An 18,487-nucleotide genomic window follows, 5' to 3' on the forward strand; every position below is an offset into this window, starting at 1 on the left:
GATTGACTCATACAGCAAGAAGAAAAAACCAAAAAACCAAGAATGCCCTAGGGACCTCTTTAAATTGTGAAATTGGTATGAATCTGATCCTCCAACCTTGACAATTCTTAATACAACCCTCTTTTAATTCTCTTCTCAACCTTTCCTAACGGTTGTACAGCAATCAACTTCCCCGTCATTTCCTCGCAAAAAGTGGAGCCGTATACGGTGAGGGCAACGGACCAATTAGCGAATCCGTGGGGGGAAAAAAAGAAAGAATTCCGGGAAAGCGTAGACTCATCCTTCTACACACCTCTCAACAAGCAATTGAACCCCCCAATCTCCGCTAAAGCGGTAGTGCGCAATGGTTCTTGCTGCTCGATGTGGCCAGGCGGCGGCTCTGCTGCGCCAGCGTTGCCTCGCTGAGACTCGCCCGGCACTCTCCCTGCGCGCATTCTCCTCCCAGCCCGTCCGCTCGGCGGTTCTGCGTCAGAAGTTCCCCACGGCTCGCTCTAACCAGCTCCGTTCTTTCTCCAGCACTCTTAACCGCCTTGCTGCTGAGAAACCCCCCGCTGCTGAGTCTTATCTCGCTAGCGGTGCTGTCAAGACTGGCAGCAACCTCGTCGATGTCAAGAAGGTCCTTGTCATTGGCTCCGGTGGTCTGAGTATTGGTCAGGCTGGAGAATTTGATTACTCTGGTAAGTTCAATCAAGTTGGAGTTTGTCCATTGCAACCGAATTTCCATTGTTGTACTTCATGGGGGTTGTATATGGGAAGCTCTTCTGCGGAGAATGGAGAGCTTGGAAGAGTGCTCCAAAAACCAATTCAGACGTAGTCACTAATTCGTGGTTTATCTGCATCGAATAGGTTCCCAGGCTCTGAAGGCTCTCAAGGAAGCTGGTGTCCACTCGGTCCTGATTAACCCCAACATCGCGACCATTCAGACCGATCACAAGCTTGCTGATGAAGTCTACTACCTCCCCGTCACCCCCGAATATGTTACCCACGTCATTGAGCGCGAGCGCCCCGATGGTATCCTGCTTACCTTCGGTGGTCAGACTGGTCTGAACCTGGGTGTGCAGATGAACCGTATGGGTATCTTCGAGCGCTACGGTGTCAAGGTTCTCGGTACCAGCATCAAGACCCTGGAGACCAGTGAGGACCGTGAGCTCTTCTCCCAGGCCTTGAACGAGATTAACATCCCTATCGCTGAATCGATCGCCGTCGAGACTGTCGATGATGCGCTCAAGGCTGCCGAGACCGTTGGCTACCCCATCATTGTCCGTTCCGCCTACGCCCTCGGTGGTCTGGGCTCTGGCTTCGCTGCCAACCCCGATGAGCTCCGTGATCTGTCTTCGCGCTCTCTCTCCCTTGCTCCCCAGATTCTGGTCGAGAAGTCCCTCAAGGGCTGGAAGGAAGTTGAGTACGAGGTCGTCCGTGACGCTGCCAACAACTGTATCACTGTTTGCAACATGGAGAACTTCGATCCTCTCGGTGTTCACACCGGTGACAGTATCGTTGTTGCCCCGAGTCAGACTCTGTCTGACGAGGAGTACCACATGCTCCGCACTGCTGCTATCAAGATTGTCCGCCACTTGGGTGTCGTTGGTGAGTGCAACGTTCAGTACGCTCTGCAGCCCGATGGACTCGACTACCGTGTCATCGAGGTCAACGCTCGTCTGTCTCGTTCGTCTGCTCTGGCTTCCAAGGCCACCGGTTACCCTCTTGCGTACACCGCGGCTAAGATTGGTCTGGGACACACTCTCCCCGAGCTCCCTAACGCCGTTACCAAGACTACCACCGCCAACTTCGAGCCCAGTCTGGACTACGTTGTCACCAAGATTCCCCGGTGGGATCTGAGCAAGTTCCAGCACGTTAACCGAGACATTGGCTCTGCCATGAAGTCGGTTGGTGAGGTCATGGCTATTGGCCGTACCTGGGAGGAGTCTCTGCAGAAGGCTATCCGCCAGGTCGACCCTAAGTACCTTGGTCTCCAGGGTGATCACTTCGAGGATCTCGACGAGGTTCTCCGCAACCCCACTGACCGCCGCTGGTTGGCTGTTGGCCAGGCTATGCTCCACGAGAACTACTCTGTCGAGAAGGTCCACGAGCTGACCAAGATCGACAAGTGGTTCTTGTACAAGATCCAGAACATTGTTGACTGCAACAACGAACTTAAGGAGATTGGCAGCCTCTTTGGCCTCAAGAAGGAGATCCTGCTGAAGGCTAAGAAGCTCGGATTCTCTGACAAGCAGATTGCTCTCCTTGTCGGTTCTTCCGAGGACGATGTCCGTGCCCGCCGTAAGTCCTTCGGCATCACCCCTTGGGTTAAGAAGATCGATACTCTAGCTGCCGAGTTTCCCGCCGACACCAACTACCTCTACACCACCTACAACGCTTCTTCACATGATGTTACCTTCGATGACCACGGAACCATCATTCTGGGCAGCGGTGTGTACCGTATTGGTAGCTCCGTCGAGTTCGATTGGTGCGCTGTTAACGCCACTCTTTCCCTCCGCAACATGGGCAAGAAGACCGTTATGATCAACTACAACCCCGAGACCTACTCTACTGACTTCGATACCGCCGACAAGCTGTACTTCGAGGAGCTCAGCTACGAGCGTGTCATGGACATCTACGAGCTCGAGGCCGCTAGCGGTGTCGTTGTCTCTGTCGGTGGTCAGCTGCCTCAGAACATCGCTCTCCGTCTGCAGGAGACTGGTGGCGCTACCATTCTCGGTACCAACCCTCTGGACATTGACAAGGCCGAGGATCGTCACAAGTTCTCCTCCATCCTCGACAGCATTGGTGTCGATCAGCCTGCCTGGAAGGAACTGACCTCCGTCGCTGAGGCTGAGAACTTCGCCGACGCTGTTGGTTACCCCGTCCTGGTTCGTCCCTCTTACGTCCTGTCCGGTGCCGCCATGAACGTCATCTACAGCGTCGACGAGCTCAAGGAGAAGCTCCTCAACGCCGCTGCCGTTTCCCCCGACCACCCCGTTGTCATCACCAAGTTCATTGAGGGTGCCGAGGAAATTGATGTCGATGCTGTTGCTTCCAACGGTAAGCTTTTGGTCCACGCCGTCTCCGAGCACGTCGAGCCCGCTGGTGTCCACTCCGGCGATGCCACCCTCGTTCTGCCCCCTGCCAACCTCGAGGAGCCCATCATGGCCCGCGTCAAGGAGATCGCCGAGAAGGTCGCTAAGGCCTGGAACATCACCGGTCCCTTCAACATGCAGATCATCAAGGCCGACCAGGAGGGTGCCGAGCCCGCACTGAAGGTCATCGAGTGCAACTTGCGTGCCTCCCGCTCCTTCCCCTTCGTCAGCAAGGTCCTGGGTACCAACTTCATCGACGTCGCCACCAAGGCTCTCGTTGGCCGTGACGTCCCCGAGCCCGTCGACCTCATGAAGGAGAAGCGCGACTACCTCGCCACCAAGGTGCCTCAGTTCTCCTGGACCCGTCTTGCCGGCGCCGACCCCTTCCTGGGCGTCGAGATGTCCTCCACCGGTGAGATTGCTTGCTTCGGTAAGGATCTGATCGAGGCCTACTGGGCCTCCCTCCAGTCCACCATGAACTTCCGCATGCCCGAGCAGGGCGAGGGTATCCTCCTCGGCGGTGATATCACCCAGCCCTACTTGGCCAAGATCGTCGAGTACCTCAACCCTCTCGGTTACAAGTTCTTCGCCGTCAACCCTGCCGTCAAGGAGCACCTCGAGTCCACCGCTAAGGACACTGTCTCCGTCCAGCTGATTGAGTTCCCCAAGAAGGACAAGCGCGCTCTCCGCGAGGTCTTCCAGAAGTACGACATCCGCGGCTGCTTCAACCTCGCCAAGACCCGTGGCAAGACCCAGCTCGACGAGGACTATGTCATGCGCCGTAACGCTGTCGACTTCAGTGTTCCCCTCTTTATGGAGCCCAAGGTATGTTCAAGCCCCATCGTCCCAAATTAAATTATAACCCTGTTTACCTTACCTTACTAACCCATCCCCCTCCAGACTGCCCAGCTCTTCGCACAGTGCATGAGCGAGAAGCTGCCCCGCAGCGGCGAGATCCCCTCCGAAGTCCGCACCTGGTCCGACTTCGTCGGCGGCAAGGCTCTGTAAATTGTCAAATAGCAGAAAAAGTAAAAAGCCCATGTCGCAGAGAGTTGCCCACTTGGGCAGTCCTCCTCTCTCGATCTCCCCTATGATATCAGGTTCGATCTATCCCTTCATGATCTGTCACCGCCTGGCTCGTTGGTATAGTGGGTAGGGTAATCTTGTTGATAGATGGCGTGCATCGTTTGGTTGTTTTTAATTGTTGTACTCTCGGATTGGAATGTTGTCTTTTCTCGCTACTGTACCGTAGCGCTTATATGTCTTGATCTCAATATGAATTCGGTCTATTTATGCTTCGGGCTTTGGTAGTGTGATCTGTAGGGCTGTTCGATCTGGATTCGTAGCGTTGAGCTGAGTGTCTACAAGCTTTCGCTCGATCTCTTACCTGACCCCAGATATCTCAACCTCTACAAGGTTGTTGCTCGTCTTTGTCCCTTAGAGATAGAGAGCAATATAGTAAGAGACTGGCATAGTGCTTTTTCATATTTCTTCATCCTTGCGTACTACCTCTATAAAAAGTCCCATGAAAAGCACATATAAGACGTAATGATAATCATATAGGAGTAACGCCAAGACACCTTACTTAGGCACCTGGGCAAATCCCCAAGATGACTAATATATATCCCCACGCCTGGACATTGAATTTCTGATCGCTAGATTGTTAAACTATACCTCCTTACATATCCATCTACATAAAAAATGGCATCAAGAACTGCATTGCCATCAGTAACGACGAAGACAGTCCCGCGCCCTACCCCGGATGGCATGGGCAATGGCCTGTTTGCAACGGCCGACATCAACTCGGGCGAAAATGTCCTACACATCAAAACGCCCTTTGTGGCAGTTCTCGATTCGCCCCGTTTGGAGGACACCTGCTCCTACTGTCTCGGGAAGAGACAGCTGGAAACCGGCAATAAGCTGAGTGCTTGCATGGGATGCCGAGTTGTGAAGTATTGTGATCGGGTGAGTCGTCATGGCAATGCGATGGAGATTGAGATGTAATGGTTGTTATTTTTGACACTGTTATACAAATTCTCTTCATCCGAGTTTTCTGGATTTGACTTGTTTTGCTAATGTCGGCACTAGAAATGTCAATCGAGGGATTGGAAGTTTGCCCATGGGCTTGAGTGTAAAATTTTCGCAAAACTCAAGCCTATGGTGCTTCCTAATAATGCTCGTGCTTTGCTGCGCATTGTGTTGCGTTCTACGAACAATAAGTATGATCCTGAGGAGCTTAAGGTCTTTGAGGGGCTCGAGACTCATATCAATGAGATCTCCGAGAGCCAAGGCCAGCTTGATAGGATCACCTTGACTGCAAGAGCCGTCAAGAACTACTCCGGGACCGATTTGGAGGAAGGGACTATTTCTTCGTATGCTGCGAAGGTGAGTATAATTGTTGCCCTTAAAACGTGGAATCTATAATTAATCCCTATTTAGCTTGATCTGAACTCTTTCAACCTCACCACGTCGATGTACGACCGAATCGGTCTGTACATGCACCCTTATGCCGGTCTGATCAATCACAGCTGCGACTATAACTCCACTGTTGGGTTTGACGGCGAAGAGCTCTATGTCAAAGCCATGCGTCCTATCAAGCAGGATGAACAAATCTTCATCTCATACATTGACACCACAACCCCATACGACATCCGGCGGAACGAACTGAAAGAGCGCTACTTTTTTGATTGCCAGTGCACAAAGTGCCAAAAGGGAACAGACACACTTGAAGACCAGTTTTCATCCACGCCTGAGGACACGACACTCCTGGAAACAGCAGAGCGAGAAGCCCTAGAACTCATGCAGACGGCCACTGCATCTAGCACGGAGGCCCCAGAAGCAATTGCAAAATTGGAAGCTGCCATGCACAAACTCCATGAAACAGGTGCCTGGCCGCTCACTCGCCAGCCCTACGCATCTCTACGGGATAAGTTGATCATCTCCCTGCTTACAGCGGGAAATTTCACTCGGGCATTCATTCATGCGGCTATCAGGTATCTGCGAATTGATCCCATTGTTTACGACAAGGCCCATCCAATCCGTCACGTTCATGCGTGGAGCCTGGTCAGGCTTACCGTATTTCTGTCCCAGGAGGGCTTCCAGCCTGACCCTAAAGACCCCGTGCAGATCCATGAGTTCAAGCTGAACTTCCATTACTTGATTTGGTATATTCTGGCTGAGCTGGCGAGCACTCAGCTGGAGAGTTGTACTGTGCCTAGCTTTAGAAAGTTGGTGGGAAATCAGTTTGTGCAGGTTCACAATGAATTTAAGGCAAATGGCCTTGATCCAAGTACATCCAAAGGTATTCTAGCTGCTGAGTGGCAGAAGCTAGAGCGTCTTGTTACCAAGGCTTTGGAAAAAGAGTGAAAAATGAATGACATGCTATCATTATAGCTATCAGTTGGGCATCAAGGGATCACTTATGAAGAAAACTCTTATAGATTTATAGACAAATAACAAAAACCTATGTCACGAGATCTCTCCCCATCTAGCAGGAGCGATGGGACCAGTACGCCCCATGAATCGGGGGCGCGTTCTTTCCAAATCGGCATACTCTCAACCCGAAATTGTATACATTTCATCCCCAATTGATTTCCTTCCCTCTTTCTCTCTCTTCTCCCCATTCGCATCAATTTTCTATTCTTTCACAACAAGTTTTGAATTCTACCTCCATTCTATCACAACTCACTATTTCGTCCTTTTGCCAGCATTACAGTTGCTTCTCGGGTCCGCTCTGCCGTTCATGGAACGGTGTGACCCTATGAACGCAATCACAAGAAACTCCGTGCAAACTATGTATCAAAAATGTAATACGACAAACGGAGCACAGCACCATTTCTAATGCAAATAAAGCTCTATAAGCCACGGGGCAAAACCTCGATACCAGTGCCTTTCTGCCATCCCCCATCTTGAGGTGTCCCAACCTGAGATCCGCCCTGCTTCTGGATGGTCTTCTAGACGCCGTAGACGATCTGCACCTGGACGTTGAGTATTGTATGTTCCATCCATTTCCTAGTTGCTGCCAACCTCCATTCATAGCCAGCATCTTCCGTTCTTCCGTTCTGGTGGCCCCGAAGCGTGAACACTGGATCCTAGCAGGTTTGGCCATCTGCCTTTATCCCATCCATGTTTAAATGCTAGTTTTCACGAAGCTCCTGCCTTGCATTCCGACATGCGTGCTGGTCATTCGCCTCCGTCCCCTATCCGGGTACTGGCGTCATGAAGCTCAAACCTTGAATTCTAACGCACCTGACCACCTGCCTCATTGATGGCGTCACGAAAACCCGTATATTTGCTATATTATGAGCTTGCTCCGTTGCTTTGTTTCGAAGGATAGACTATTGGTTTTCCGGGGTTCAGACAAGATCAGTATAGAGAGATACTTCCAAATCTCGTCAAGCTGTGCTGATGCACAGAGGCATCGCGGCCGCTTCTCGCGGAGATTCTCTCCCCTATCCCGACCCACTATCCCGATGCGAGATATTCTCTGCGCCTATATAGGCGATTGGCCGAAGACATTGAGTCCTCTTTGCGCTGGTCTTCCTGTGCTGGTCTCTTTCCATCGTCTTTTCGTGGTTATGATTGGCTAGTCCCTACTCAACTTGCTGTTTCAATGATTTATCAAGATTATGCTTCCTTTTGAATGTATCTTTAGTGGTCTGACGGATAGTACCGCTCATGACAAGCTCTTGACATCCAATTGTAGATTTCCCCGAGTGCTTCCCTTTACTCTCTTAATCGATGACCCACGTTCAAAATACACGTTCTTCAGGTATGCTTCCATTGGTCTTATAGTATATTGTACTGGTGATCTCCAAATGTTTAAACGTGTACTGAAAAGTTGCGTAATAGATGAAGAAGAGTGTAGCTTTAGAAAATGTAGAGATACGGAGATTTAGATGAATGATAACATGTCCAGTTTCTAATACCAATAAGTACAGTTAAAGAAGACGGGGAATCCAACGAGGATGCAACCCAGTTCATATATACAGTATACAAAATCCTCAACTTCATGCATGCACATCACATCAGACTAGTCCGTCCCCCAATCTCATTAGCAGCTTCACCGTTAGGCATTTCGCCGTTGCGTCCAGCCACAAACTCCCGGTAAATCCCCTGCAGACGTCTGCGCTCAGGCGGACTGAGAGAAGAGCGTGTAGTGTTCAAGGAGCGTTCGACATGCTCCCAGCGGACGATAATGTCTTCGCGCAATTCGTCGGCAGCCGGCTCGGTGCCGTTAGTCGTTGAGGCAGCGGCATTACCACCAGAAGACCCTTGCTCGAGTTGGCGTTGGCGGCGCCGCGAGTTCTTGATTGCTTCCAGTTTGGCGGAGATCACCGCCGGCGGTGGCATGGAGACGGACCCGGATGCTTCCTCGGATGAGGAGTAAAGGAATTGGATGAAGGATTTGGTGGACGCACTGGCGGAGTCTTTGCCAGACTTGGCGCCGGGCTTGGCTGTTTCAGTTGTGCGGTCGCCTAGAGCATCGTGGACGGCTTCGAGGTGGGCGTTGTACACGACTGCTTGCAAGTCTGCGCCGGAGAAGCCCTCGGTCGCGGCGGCGATGTCATCAAGGCGGGAGGCGACCTCGTCGCTCATCTTCAGTTTATCGCTTACTGAGCGGATGATATCGGCGCGGTCTTCGTGGTTGGGCATGTCGCACAGTAGGGACTTGTCGAGACGACCAGGACGCAGGAGCGCGGGATCAATCAAGTCTGGGCGTGATGTTGCTGCTAGGACATAAACACCCGAGAGACCTTCTGCACCGTCCATCTGGGTTAGCAGCTGGTTGACAACACGATCTGTGACACCGGTGGAGTCATGACCACGCTTAGGCGCGATACTGTCAAACTCATCGAAGAAGAGAACGCAGGGACGAGCGGCCTGGGCTCGCTCAAACAAATCACGGACACTCTTTTCACTGGCTCCAATGTATTTGTTCAGGATCTCGGGACCCTTCACACTGATGAAGTTCAACCCACACTCGCCAGCAACTGCACTGGCGAGCATCGTCTTACCACAACCAGGGAATCCATAGAGGAGCAAACCAGATCGAAGTCGCAATGGACACTGTGCGAAAATCGGGGCATACTTCGTAGGATACTGCAATGTTTCCAAAAGCATCTTGCGAGTTTCAAACAGACCACCAACAGAGGAAAATGTAGTTGTTGAGGATGTAAGGGTGACGTTGCGAAGGGATGCAGGAGTGAAGTCTTTCAAGGCGCTTTCAAAATCCTGCAATCCGAGTGTGATCATCTTTGATGTTGATGTCAAATCGGAAACGGAGCGGATGAGGGCCTCGTTGCGCGCACGAGCAACGAGAAGAACAAGATCGCCGGGCATATACCCGTCAGTCTTGCCAGCCAGCTCCAGATACTCCACGTCTCGCCCAATGACAAAGCCATCGCCACCAGAAGAACTTGGGCGGCTCCCGGGATTCGAAGGGTCTAGCCAGGAGTCCTGTGTCGAAGAGCTTTCAGCTCTCGCATGCCCGTTCTGCGCCTCGGTGGGTTTATCTTGGCTAGTAAGCTTTTCCAAAACCCTGCGGCGCCCTTCCTTGTCGGGGGCTCTCATGCTGATAATTTCACGAACGATATGGCCGCCAATTATAACATTATTCAGAGACTCCTTGGCCTGGGCAGTGGCGAGTAGCACCACCGATGAGTTCAAAGCGCAGAATTCTCGAACCATAGAGCAGATAACCTCACTGTTTTGTCGGCTACGGCCATTGTCACCGCCCACTTGCAACTCGGTCTCCATTGGACAAAGCTTGTCCAGATCATCGAGAATCACGACTGACTGGCCGCCAAGACGCGCGCACCATGCCGCGGACATGAAAAGGCGGTTCAAAGTCTCTTTGATGTTAGAAATTCGCGTTTCATCGGTAACGAGCTTGCGACACGAGAAATACTTGACGTTAGAGAGATGGTCACGCCTCATGCGATGACCCAAGAGCTGAGCGAGGGCTGTTTTACCAGCACCAAGACCACCAGTGAGAAGGATAGAAGAGGATTTGGTTAAGTTGTTCAATGCCTGTTCAATGATAGAATCAATTCCGACCAGTTGAGGGGCAGTCTCTGGAAGAGGGTCTTCCAAAGGCAACACAGACGAAGTAGTGTCGAATGGCTTTGGGATTTCAGCTTGAATCTCAAGATTTATCTTGGCTTCCGAGCCCAGTAGCCATCCGAACATCGACTTTGTTTCATCAGCACCGGTTTTCAAAAGGGGATCAAATCGGACAATAGCGCCATCGAATGAAGAGACTGAAGGATGATACTCGGATTTTGGTAAAACCATTCCATCAGTCAAAGGCCCGGAGAATAACCCAATGTCTGAGCCTGTACTACCGTAAATTACTTTAAGGCGCTCAGCTAGGGCATCCCGGGATGCCGCAGTATCGGCGCCAAATTTCAGCCCATCTTTCTTCTTCGAGGCATCCCCGATGAATGGATAGACTTTGAGAGTTTTTACTGCTGATCGATGCAACTGTGGGGGTGCTGCCTCGACTCGGACGATCCCACCAACCATATTTTCCGCACCAAGGGCCGTGCACAGTAAGGTGGACATCGCCGCATGCCGATTGTCCGGGGCTTCTTCCCATGGAAGCAATTTAGCCACGAGTTTGGTCGAAGGAGATCCAGCATCATTGGACTTTTGCTGTTCGGCTTGAGCAAGCTGTTGTTGAGGATCTGGTGGGGGTTTGAGACCGGATGGTTGAACAACTGAAACACATGCCCAGGTTGCTCCGCGAAGCTCATAGCTTGCTAGAAGATCAGGATCAACCCACACGCGAAGGCCTTCATTTGCATCGTCGTCTATCTCGTCATCAAAGTGCTGAGTGGTCGCTGCGCGATCAACGCCTCTCAGATAGAGGGAGCCTCGGGTGCTGGAGTCGGACCGTCCACTCTTCGGACGAACTGTGCTTGAGCCGCTTCTTCCCCCGGCGCTCTTCCTACTATTCCCAGACGCACTGCGACTGTCAGCGCGCGAGGTCTTGCTTGTTTTTGGTCGGACTTTCGGAGCCACGATGACTTCGGCATCGGGCGCAATCTTGGCGAAAGGAGACGTGTTTGAGGGTACGGGTGTAAGGGAAGTGACGACAATATTCGCAGTAGATGTGGGAGATAGATGTAATGCGAGCGGGTGCATATGCTCTGTTTGCGCTGCATTGTATGTAGGGTTCGGTAATGCGCGAATTTGTGACAGAAGATTGAGTTCCAGGAATGTGGCGTGGAGTTCGATGACTATAGCGAAGCGGGATTAGCAACATGCATATTACTGAAGTTTTGCTTTCACACACTTTCCCAGTCCTCCGGTGTCAATGGTTCAATGTTAATTGTATGCGCTACGGGAGGATCGAGATGGATGAACAATCCAACCTGCAAGTGTTAGCATCCCACGTGGATAATGACGCACGAGGAGTATATACCTTCTGGCCTTCAGTGAGACCAAGGAGTCGTCCGAAAGTAGTATCAAGCTCAACAGTGGATATCTCCTGTTCTCTGGAAGAACCACTGTTAATGCCGTCCCTTCCAACAACTGGCGCAAGCCTGCGCTTGCTCGGCATACCCGTCCAACCGAGGAAGCATGATTGCTGCGGAGGAGCTCCATTGGCCTTTGTAGAGCTCGACTTGTATTGTAATTCAATAATCACATTTTGAGCAGTCTGGTGTATGGTCACATGTTAGCCGGAAAGTGTCCATTGGGTCATAGCAGCTAGTATACTGACTGTGTTTGCATTGACCAGTAGAGAGACTAGCGACGGCGGTAGATTGACAAGACAGTTCTTGAGAGGAATAAGGGCAATTTCAGCCGTCGCAGCAGGCTTCTTTGGTGCCATATTGAAGCACTGATTTATTGTAGACTCAGAAAGTATAAGAAGGAGAGGGGGGAACGTGAATTCGGAGAGTCACGACCCCGGACTCCACAGTACCTCACTTCCTCTCTTTCGCCTCGGCCCGATGACAAGTCATGTGACTCGATATCACTTCTGATAACGAAAACGGCGTAACTATTAATCCGATATAATTGACACTTTTCCTAATCAGGTTAGTAGCATTCTCAGCGCGTCTTTTCGTCGCGTTCGCGTTTCCCAGCGAATTTGGTAGGGGCTTGCTCGGATAGCCACTAGACCCTCCTTCTTTATTTCTCCCTATCCCACTATCTCCATTTGCGCTTGCTGCCAATTGAGCGCTTTTTTAACCCACCATGTCTCTCCTTCAATATCCCCCACCGGTGGATTATAGCGCACAGCTTACTGGCTTCAAGGATTTCTTGAAGGGTTTTAAAACCTTCCAATCGTCCTCGGAAGCAGCGGCGACCGAAGCTTTGGAGGATTTGAACATTGATGAAGGCCGGACCAGTGATGAATATGACTTCATGGATGATGTCGATGATGAGGGAGCAAACACCAGAGGAGCAAGGAGGCGCCGGGAGCCGAAGCTCAAGTACATGCAGGTTCTGCAAGATATCGCAAATCGCGATAAGTCTCATATCCTGATCGAGTTGGATGACCTTGCCACCGTGAGTATCCCAAGCGAATACTTGGCTCCGGTATAAAGCGGTTGCTTACAATATTTATAAAAGTTCGAGAAATCCTTGCCCGAGGGAGAAGATCTCAAGCTCGTCGAATCTATCGAAAAGAATGCACGGCGGTATATCGATGTTGTCTCCCAGGCAGTGGACTCGATTATGCCCAAGGAAACGAAGGATATCACGTAAGTCACGTTGGCCGGCTGCAAAAACTCAGCTAAACTAATTATTTCACAGATACAAGGATGACGTGCTGGATGTGATCATGTCTCAGCGCGAGAAGCGCAACGATGCTATGGAAACCGCAATGGAGGCTGACATGGAGGCCGCTGCTACTGCTCCATCCATGTTCCCCGCAGAACTCACTCGCAGATATACCCTTAACTTCAAGCCCATCACGCCTTCAGGGTCCAGCACCGAGCGCAACTCCAAGGCCCTCGCCGTCCGAAGCGTGCGTGGTGAGCACCTCGGTAGCTTGATTACGGTTCGTGGTATTACAACCCGTGTCTCGGATGTCAAGCCAGCTGTCCAGATCAATGCCTATACTTGCGATCGCTGCGGTTGTGAAGTTTTCCAGCCCATCACCACCAAGCAATTCATGCCTTTGTCCGAGTGTCTGTCGGAAGAGTGCAAAAAGAACAACTCCAAGGGCCAGCTCTTCTTGTCAACCCGTGCGTCGAAGTTCGTACCCTTCCAGGAGGTCAAGATCCAGGAAATGGCCGACCAGGTGCCTGTGGGTCACATTCCTCGCACTCTGACCATCCACTGCCACGGCGCCCTCACCCGTCAGCTGAACCCAGGTGACGTTATCGATGTTGCAGGCATCTTTTTGCCCACACCTTACACCGGTTTCCGTGCCATCCGTGCTGGACTTTTAACCGACACCTACCTTGAGGCTCAGCATATCACTCAACACAAGAAGTCCTACAACGATATGGGCATGGACAGCAATACTCTGCGCAAGATTGAACAGCACCAACGTTCCGGTAACATGTACGAGTACCTCTCACGGTCGATCGCTCCCGAAATTTATGGACATCTCGATGTCAAGAAAGCATTGCTCTTGCTCTTGATTGGCGGTGTTACGAAAGAAATGGGTGATGGTATGCACATCCGTGGTGACATCAACATTTGCTTGATGGGTGACCCCGGTGTGGCCAAATCTCAGCTTCTTCGATACATCACCAAGGTTGCTCCTCGTGGCGTGTACACCACTGGACGAGGAAGCAGTGGCGTCGGTCTTACTGCTGCAGTTATGAGGGATCCGGTAACTGACGAGATGGTGCTGGAGGGAGGTGCACTTGTTCTGGCTGACAACGGTATCTGCTGTATTGATGAGTTCGACAAGATGGAGGACTCGGACCGTACTGCCATTCACGAAGTGATGGAACAGCAGACCATCTCAATCTCCAAGGCCGGTATTTCTACGACTCTCAACGCACGTACTTCTATCCTGGCAGCGGCCAACCCGCTGTATGGACGCTACAACCCCCGTGTGTCACCCGTTGAGAACATCAACTTGCCCGCCGCTTTGCTCTCTCGTTTCGATGTGATGTTCCTGCTTTTGGACACCCCCTCCCGTGAAGGCGATGAAGAACTCGCCAACCACGTTACCTACGTTCACATGCACAACAAGCACCCGGAGAATGAAGAAGCAGGTGTGATGTTCACCCCCCACGAGGTCCGTCAATACATTGCCAAGGCACGCACATACCGCCCTACTGTTCCCAGCAGTGTTTCCGACTACATGGTTGGTGCGTACGTGGCCATGCGCAAGAGACAGAAGATCGATGAGTCCAAGCAGCGCCAGTTCTCCCACGTCACCCCCCGTACCTTGCTTGGTATTGTCCGTCTGTCCCAGGCCCTAGCTCGCCTTCGATTCAGCCATGAGGTTGTTCGCGAGGATGTTGACGAGGCTCTGCGTCTTATTGAAGTCAGCAAGGCTTCTCTGTACAACGATGGCGAGCATGGCGCCGACAACACTCCCTCTAGCAAGATCTACAACTTGATCCGCAGCATGAAGGAGAGTGGTGCCGCTGCCGTCGGAGATGGCGAGGAGGGTGAGATGAGCATGAGACGTATTCGTGAGCGTGTCTTGGCCCGAGGCTTCACTGAAGATAACCTCACCATGACTATTGATGAATATGCTGAAATGAACGTACGTTCTGATTCTTCCCTGCTATTGTGTTCCATAACTGACATTCTCTACAGCTTTGGCAAGTCACTGGCAACGGCACCCGTCTACTCTTTACTGAGGTTGACGGTGATATGGACATGTAATTTTGAAAGTCTCTTTATTCTTGTTCCCTCTCTTTTTATATGTCGACTGGGCTTTTGCGTGTTGAAAATGCATGTTGAACAGGCTGAAATTAAGGCGACGGGTGTTTTGGTGTATTCTTGGGAATATGGAGCCGGTCATGATTTTGTAGGGTCAATCAAAAGATCTTCCCAATCTACTCTTTTTAATCTTCATCTAAATGTCTTTCGAAATCCCAGGTAAAAGCCATGTTCGATTAATGAGTAGATATTGGTACTTGGTGAGCAACTCCGAAGACCATCCTACGTATATGGATCCATCTCATAACCATCATTGCCAGTCCCTCGCATTTATTGCAATACATTTATCCAAGAGATTAACTTCTCACAGCTTCCTCCTCCTCCTCCTCCTCCTCTCCTTCTGGCCATTCTGACTACAGCCACTCAACAATACCCTAAGCCGGACACTGGTTGTAAAGCGGAACCTCCTGGCAGAGCTGCGAAGCAGGAGCCATGCGATTGTCGCAAAGGGTATTGCAAGGCGTATTCTCCGGCACAAAGACAAGGAACTCATAGTTCGGCACTGGCAAGCGGAACTGCTGGTTCACATTGTTATTTTGCGAAGACGCTTTGTAGCCAGCACGGCAAGCACAGTGGAATGAAGTCCCGGTGTTGATGCACGACGTGGTAACGTCACAGCGGTTTTGGCCAGACACCGGGTTGCAGGTGCCGCAAGGGGGCTTGGGGTTGGGATTCGCGGCTGCCAGAGTGGCGCTGGCGACCAGCACTGTGAGCATGGCGAAACGCATAATTGTTGATCGGTTGGAAGTTGAAATTGAGTATAGGCTAGCGACTAGGTCTTGGGGCTTGTCCTCGCGGATTGGTCTGTGATGGTGTTATCGGGGATTCTCGACATCTTATATACCTGTTTTCTTGTGCGGTCTCGTATTTATGGAGTTTGTCTTGCGGATATGCTATCCACCTCGTTCTCGGCGAGGCTCAGTAGCGTCGTATCACGCGGTCATCTTTTGCTTGGGGTTCCTCGTATAGCATATACCCAATATGGTGATATACGGTACCGTGGCTTCAATATCATCTTCTGAGACCTGGATATGCTTTTCCAAAAACTGGTAGGGCGGGGATCACAGCGATCGAGGTTGGGATTGGGTGAGGCGTGAATACGAGAGCTGAGTCTCGAGACACCAATAATTATGGAAGGTCGTGTCAATGGCTTGACAGCTCGGAAGTAGTTTTGACAAACACGACTGACTGTTATGAGATGTCTATTCTGCATTGGAAGGCTTCAGGCGGGGCATGTCTCAATGCCAATATCCTCAGTATCCATGTATAAAAAAGAGGGAAATGCGGGAAATAATTTGACCTGTCTTTGCAGGTGGCTCAAACCGCTTGAAGCCTTTAGGTATGATATGGGCACTCTTCGATCCGATGTTGAGGTTGTTCTCGGTAAGTGATACCGTTTTGCTTATGCAGGCTCTGGAACCTGACGAAAGGCAAGTGGGAACAAGCGAGAGGTTGGAAATTGGCTATTAGTATTGGTTGCTTTGCGGAGGTGGGATTGTGAGACTTGATTGTTTGTTGAAGCAAAGATTCTGCTCGTCATCGAGAGCAAGGGCCTGGAACGTTGATCCAATCCACTACATTTGAATCTCAGGCCCAATCAAACCCAATTATCCGAGTCTACATGCCATCAATTAAATTTTATTGGTACTTCTTTGTCATGGATTCTCGTGTTGTACTTGGAACGCCTCCATGATGCCCGAACTAATAGCATCGACGCTGAGACCGATTTCGACCTTGAAGAGAACTCAATACTTGAACGCCGAGGCTCTTCGTGAACCTTGGGCACATTTCACTTTTGGACCATGCAGCAAATCATGCCTTGTGTTACAATGGAGTACCTCGTACACGGTAAGCGCGGCTGAGAGTACAATATTGAACTAGGATTGCTGCTCAGTAGATACATGTATTGAGGCCAAACCCCTTTCCTTGATCTCTGCAGATACCACCGCATTACTAGTGGGGAGTTTTATGAGATTAGATGATGATCCTTTGTTTGATGATCGTTTGCCCTCAGCTGGAGTTCAAGTTTGAGACGCCAAGATATGCCCCAATGCATTCTGTAGCCAATGTTCTCGTGCTATGCAGAGAATTAGGGATAGTACATTTCAGTTGGTAGCCTAGAGATGTGTCTTAGTTTCCTCGGGCTCTCCAACCAGCCTCAAAAAGGCCCCATGTACTTCATCAGTCAGGTCGCTAGCTTGCATACTCCGCCCCTTGGCCTCAAAGGCCCGCCGAGAGCACTCTCTCGTAATACTACTTCCTGCCCAAGCAGCCAGCAGCAAGCTCGTCGCCGGAGACATGCGCTTGCCCTCAGAAACGAGCTCTGCCTGAACTTCGTCCTTGCTCTGCGCCTCCTTCTCGTTATCCTTTTCACCCGAGTCCCACATTTTGTCGTGGTAAGCCGCTCGCCAAGCGAGGAAGGTTCCCAGCGACCCCGTCAGGGTATCTCCCTGACCACCGCTGCGCTTCAAGCCTCCCTTGATATCGGAAATGATACTGGTAATCCCGTTGGAGATAAAATCGTGAGGACCCTTTTGAATTATCGTCACACCACCCAGAGCCCGAGAAAGCTTCTCACAGGCTTCTGATTCCTTTTCAATGGCTTCGTTGCCGCCGCTTTGCGCAATCTCAGCAGGACTGGTTACCTCGATGCCAAGGGCTTTAGCTAGGCGCCCGAATTCAACCACGTTAGGCGTGAGAATACAGTTCTTGTATCCCTTGACCAGGTCTGGGTCTTCCGTTACGATTAGCAGTCCATCGGCGTCCAGCACAAATGGGATCGACCTTGACCGGGCCTCTCGAATAACTTCCGCGACGACCTTGAGCGTCACACTGTCGCGGCCAAGACCTGGCCCTATCACAAGTGCGTGCAGACGAGAGAGCATCCCGATAATCGGACCTGCCAGTGATGGAGCATCGATTGACTTGGGATCCTTGACTGTCTCGCTGCTTGGCAGTAGTGGATGTACCATTAAATTGGGGGAATATCCCTTGATGACCTGTCCATATGCCATGTTTAGTCTGAATCATCTATGTTGGTTGTGAACTTACCGGTCCTGCAGATCGTTCACAGAGGACGTGGCTCTGGTTATTGTTAGTCATTGTCGCGAAACTCGGTGTGAACCTTTACTCATACCATGTCACAGCCTGTGGTTCAAATGTCAGTACCGATTGGATTTCACAAAAGTGATAGGACATACCAAGTCTTGCAGAGGCCATGGCTGAGAAGTATGGAGCGCCGGTGTAGCTTATCTCAGTTAGCAAGATTTCTCCTGAGCTGCATAGTTCAGGTGGGAGTCATACTCAGCGCATCCCCCAACAACGGCTACACGACCAAGTTGCCCTGTTTGGATAGTTAGATTGAGTTTCCATTGCATTGGTTATGGTCGATCACCCGATATAGCTTACCTTTGTGGAATTTTTCGAGCATTGGGGGAACAATCTTGCGCACTTTACTGAGAAGCATTTTCGATGATGCCGATATATGGTGGGTAGACTCCATGGTGATCTGCAAAATTGATGTAGAAGGAAACATGTTGAAT

General features: G+C 50.9%; 6 protein-coding genes across 6 annotated transcripts; 3 read left to right on the forward strand and 3 right to left on the reverse strand.

Moving 5' to 3' along the window:
• Positions 1 to 343: 343 nt before the first annotated feature.
• On the forward strand, positions 344 to 4,085 carry N7529_000656 (carbamoyl-phosphate synthase (glutamine-hydrolyzing) CPA2; the record flags this gene model as incomplete). Its single annotated transcript, XM_057236187.1, has 3 exons — positions 344 to 677; positions 847 to 3,902; positions 3,978 to 4,085. 3 exons carry the CDS (start codon positions 344 to 346, stop codon positions 4,083 to 4,085), a joined length of 3,498 nt encoding a protein of 1,165 aa, XP_057102990.1.
• Positions 4,086 to 4,778: 693 nt separating this feature from the next.
• Positions 4,779 to 6,443, forward strand: N7529_000657 (S-adenosylmethionine-dependent methyltransferase; the record flags this gene model as incomplete). Its single annotated transcript, XM_057236188.1, has 3 exons — positions 4,779 to 5,042; positions 5,166 to 5,462; positions 5,517 to 6,443. 3 exons carry the CDS (start codon positions 4,779 to 4,781, stop codon positions 6,441 to 6,443), a joined length of 1,488 nt encoding a protein of 495 aa, XP_057102991.1.
• A 1,656-nt stretch (positions 6,444 to 8,099) lies between these two features.
• On the reverse strand, positions 8,100 to 11,916 carry pex1 (AAA family ATPase peroxin 1; the record flags this gene model as incomplete). The annotated part of the gene is made up of 4 exons (XM_057236189.1): positions 8,100 to 11,320; positions 11,377 to 11,455; positions 11,506 to 11,742; positions 11,806 to 11,916. 4 exons carry the CDS (start codon positions 11,914 to 11,916, stop codon positions 8,100 to 8,102), a joined length of 3,648 nt encoding a protein of 1,215 aa, XP_057102992.1.
• Positions 11,917 to 12,284: 368 nt separating this feature from the next.
• Positions 12,285 to 14,888, forward strand: N7529_000659 (DNA replication licensing factor MCM7; the record flags this gene model as incomplete). The annotated part of the gene is made up of 4 exons (XM_057236190.1): positions 12,285 to 12,599; positions 12,663 to 12,793; positions 12,846 to 14,766; positions 14,820 to 14,888. The coding sequence occupies 4 exons, from the start codon at positions 12,285 to 12,287 to the stop codon at positions 14,886 to 14,888; spliced, it is 2,436 nt and encodes an 811-aa protein (XP_057102993.1).
• Positions 14,889 to 15,319: 431 nt separating this feature from the next.
• N7529_000660 (putative adhesin) lies at positions 15,320 to 15,673 on the reverse strand (the record flags this gene model as incomplete). The annotated part of the gene is made up of 1 exon (XM_057236191.1): positions 15,320 to 15,673. The coding sequence occupies one exon, from the start codon at positions 15,671 to 15,673 to the stop codon at positions 15,320 to 15,322; it is 354 nt and encodes a 117-aa protein (XP_057102994.1).
• A 1,389-nt stretch (positions 15,674 to 17,062) lies between these two features.
• Positions 17,063 to 18,447, reverse strand: N7529_000661 (ATP-dependent (S)-NAD(P)H-hydrate dehydratase; the record flags this gene model as incomplete). The annotated part of the gene is made up of 6 exons (XM_057236192.1): positions 17,063 to 17,944; positions 17,997 to 18,029; positions 18,082 to 18,092; positions 18,146 to 18,192; positions 18,249 to 18,288; positions 18,354 to 18,447. 6 exons carry the CDS (start codon positions 18,445 to 18,447, stop codon positions 17,063 to 17,065), a joined length of 1,107 nt encoding a protein of 368 aa, XP_057102995.1.
• Between the last annotated feature and the right edge of the window lie 40 nt (positions 18,448 to 18,487).

The sequence above is a fragment of the Penicillium soppii genome (assembly GCF_028829465.1).
Source record: "Penicillium soppii strain IBT 18220 chromosome Unknown utg000001l, whole genome shotgun sequence".
Taxonomy (NCBI): Eukaryota; Fungi; Ascomycota; class Eurotiomycetes; order Eurotiales; family Aspergillaceae; genus Penicillium; species Penicillium soppii.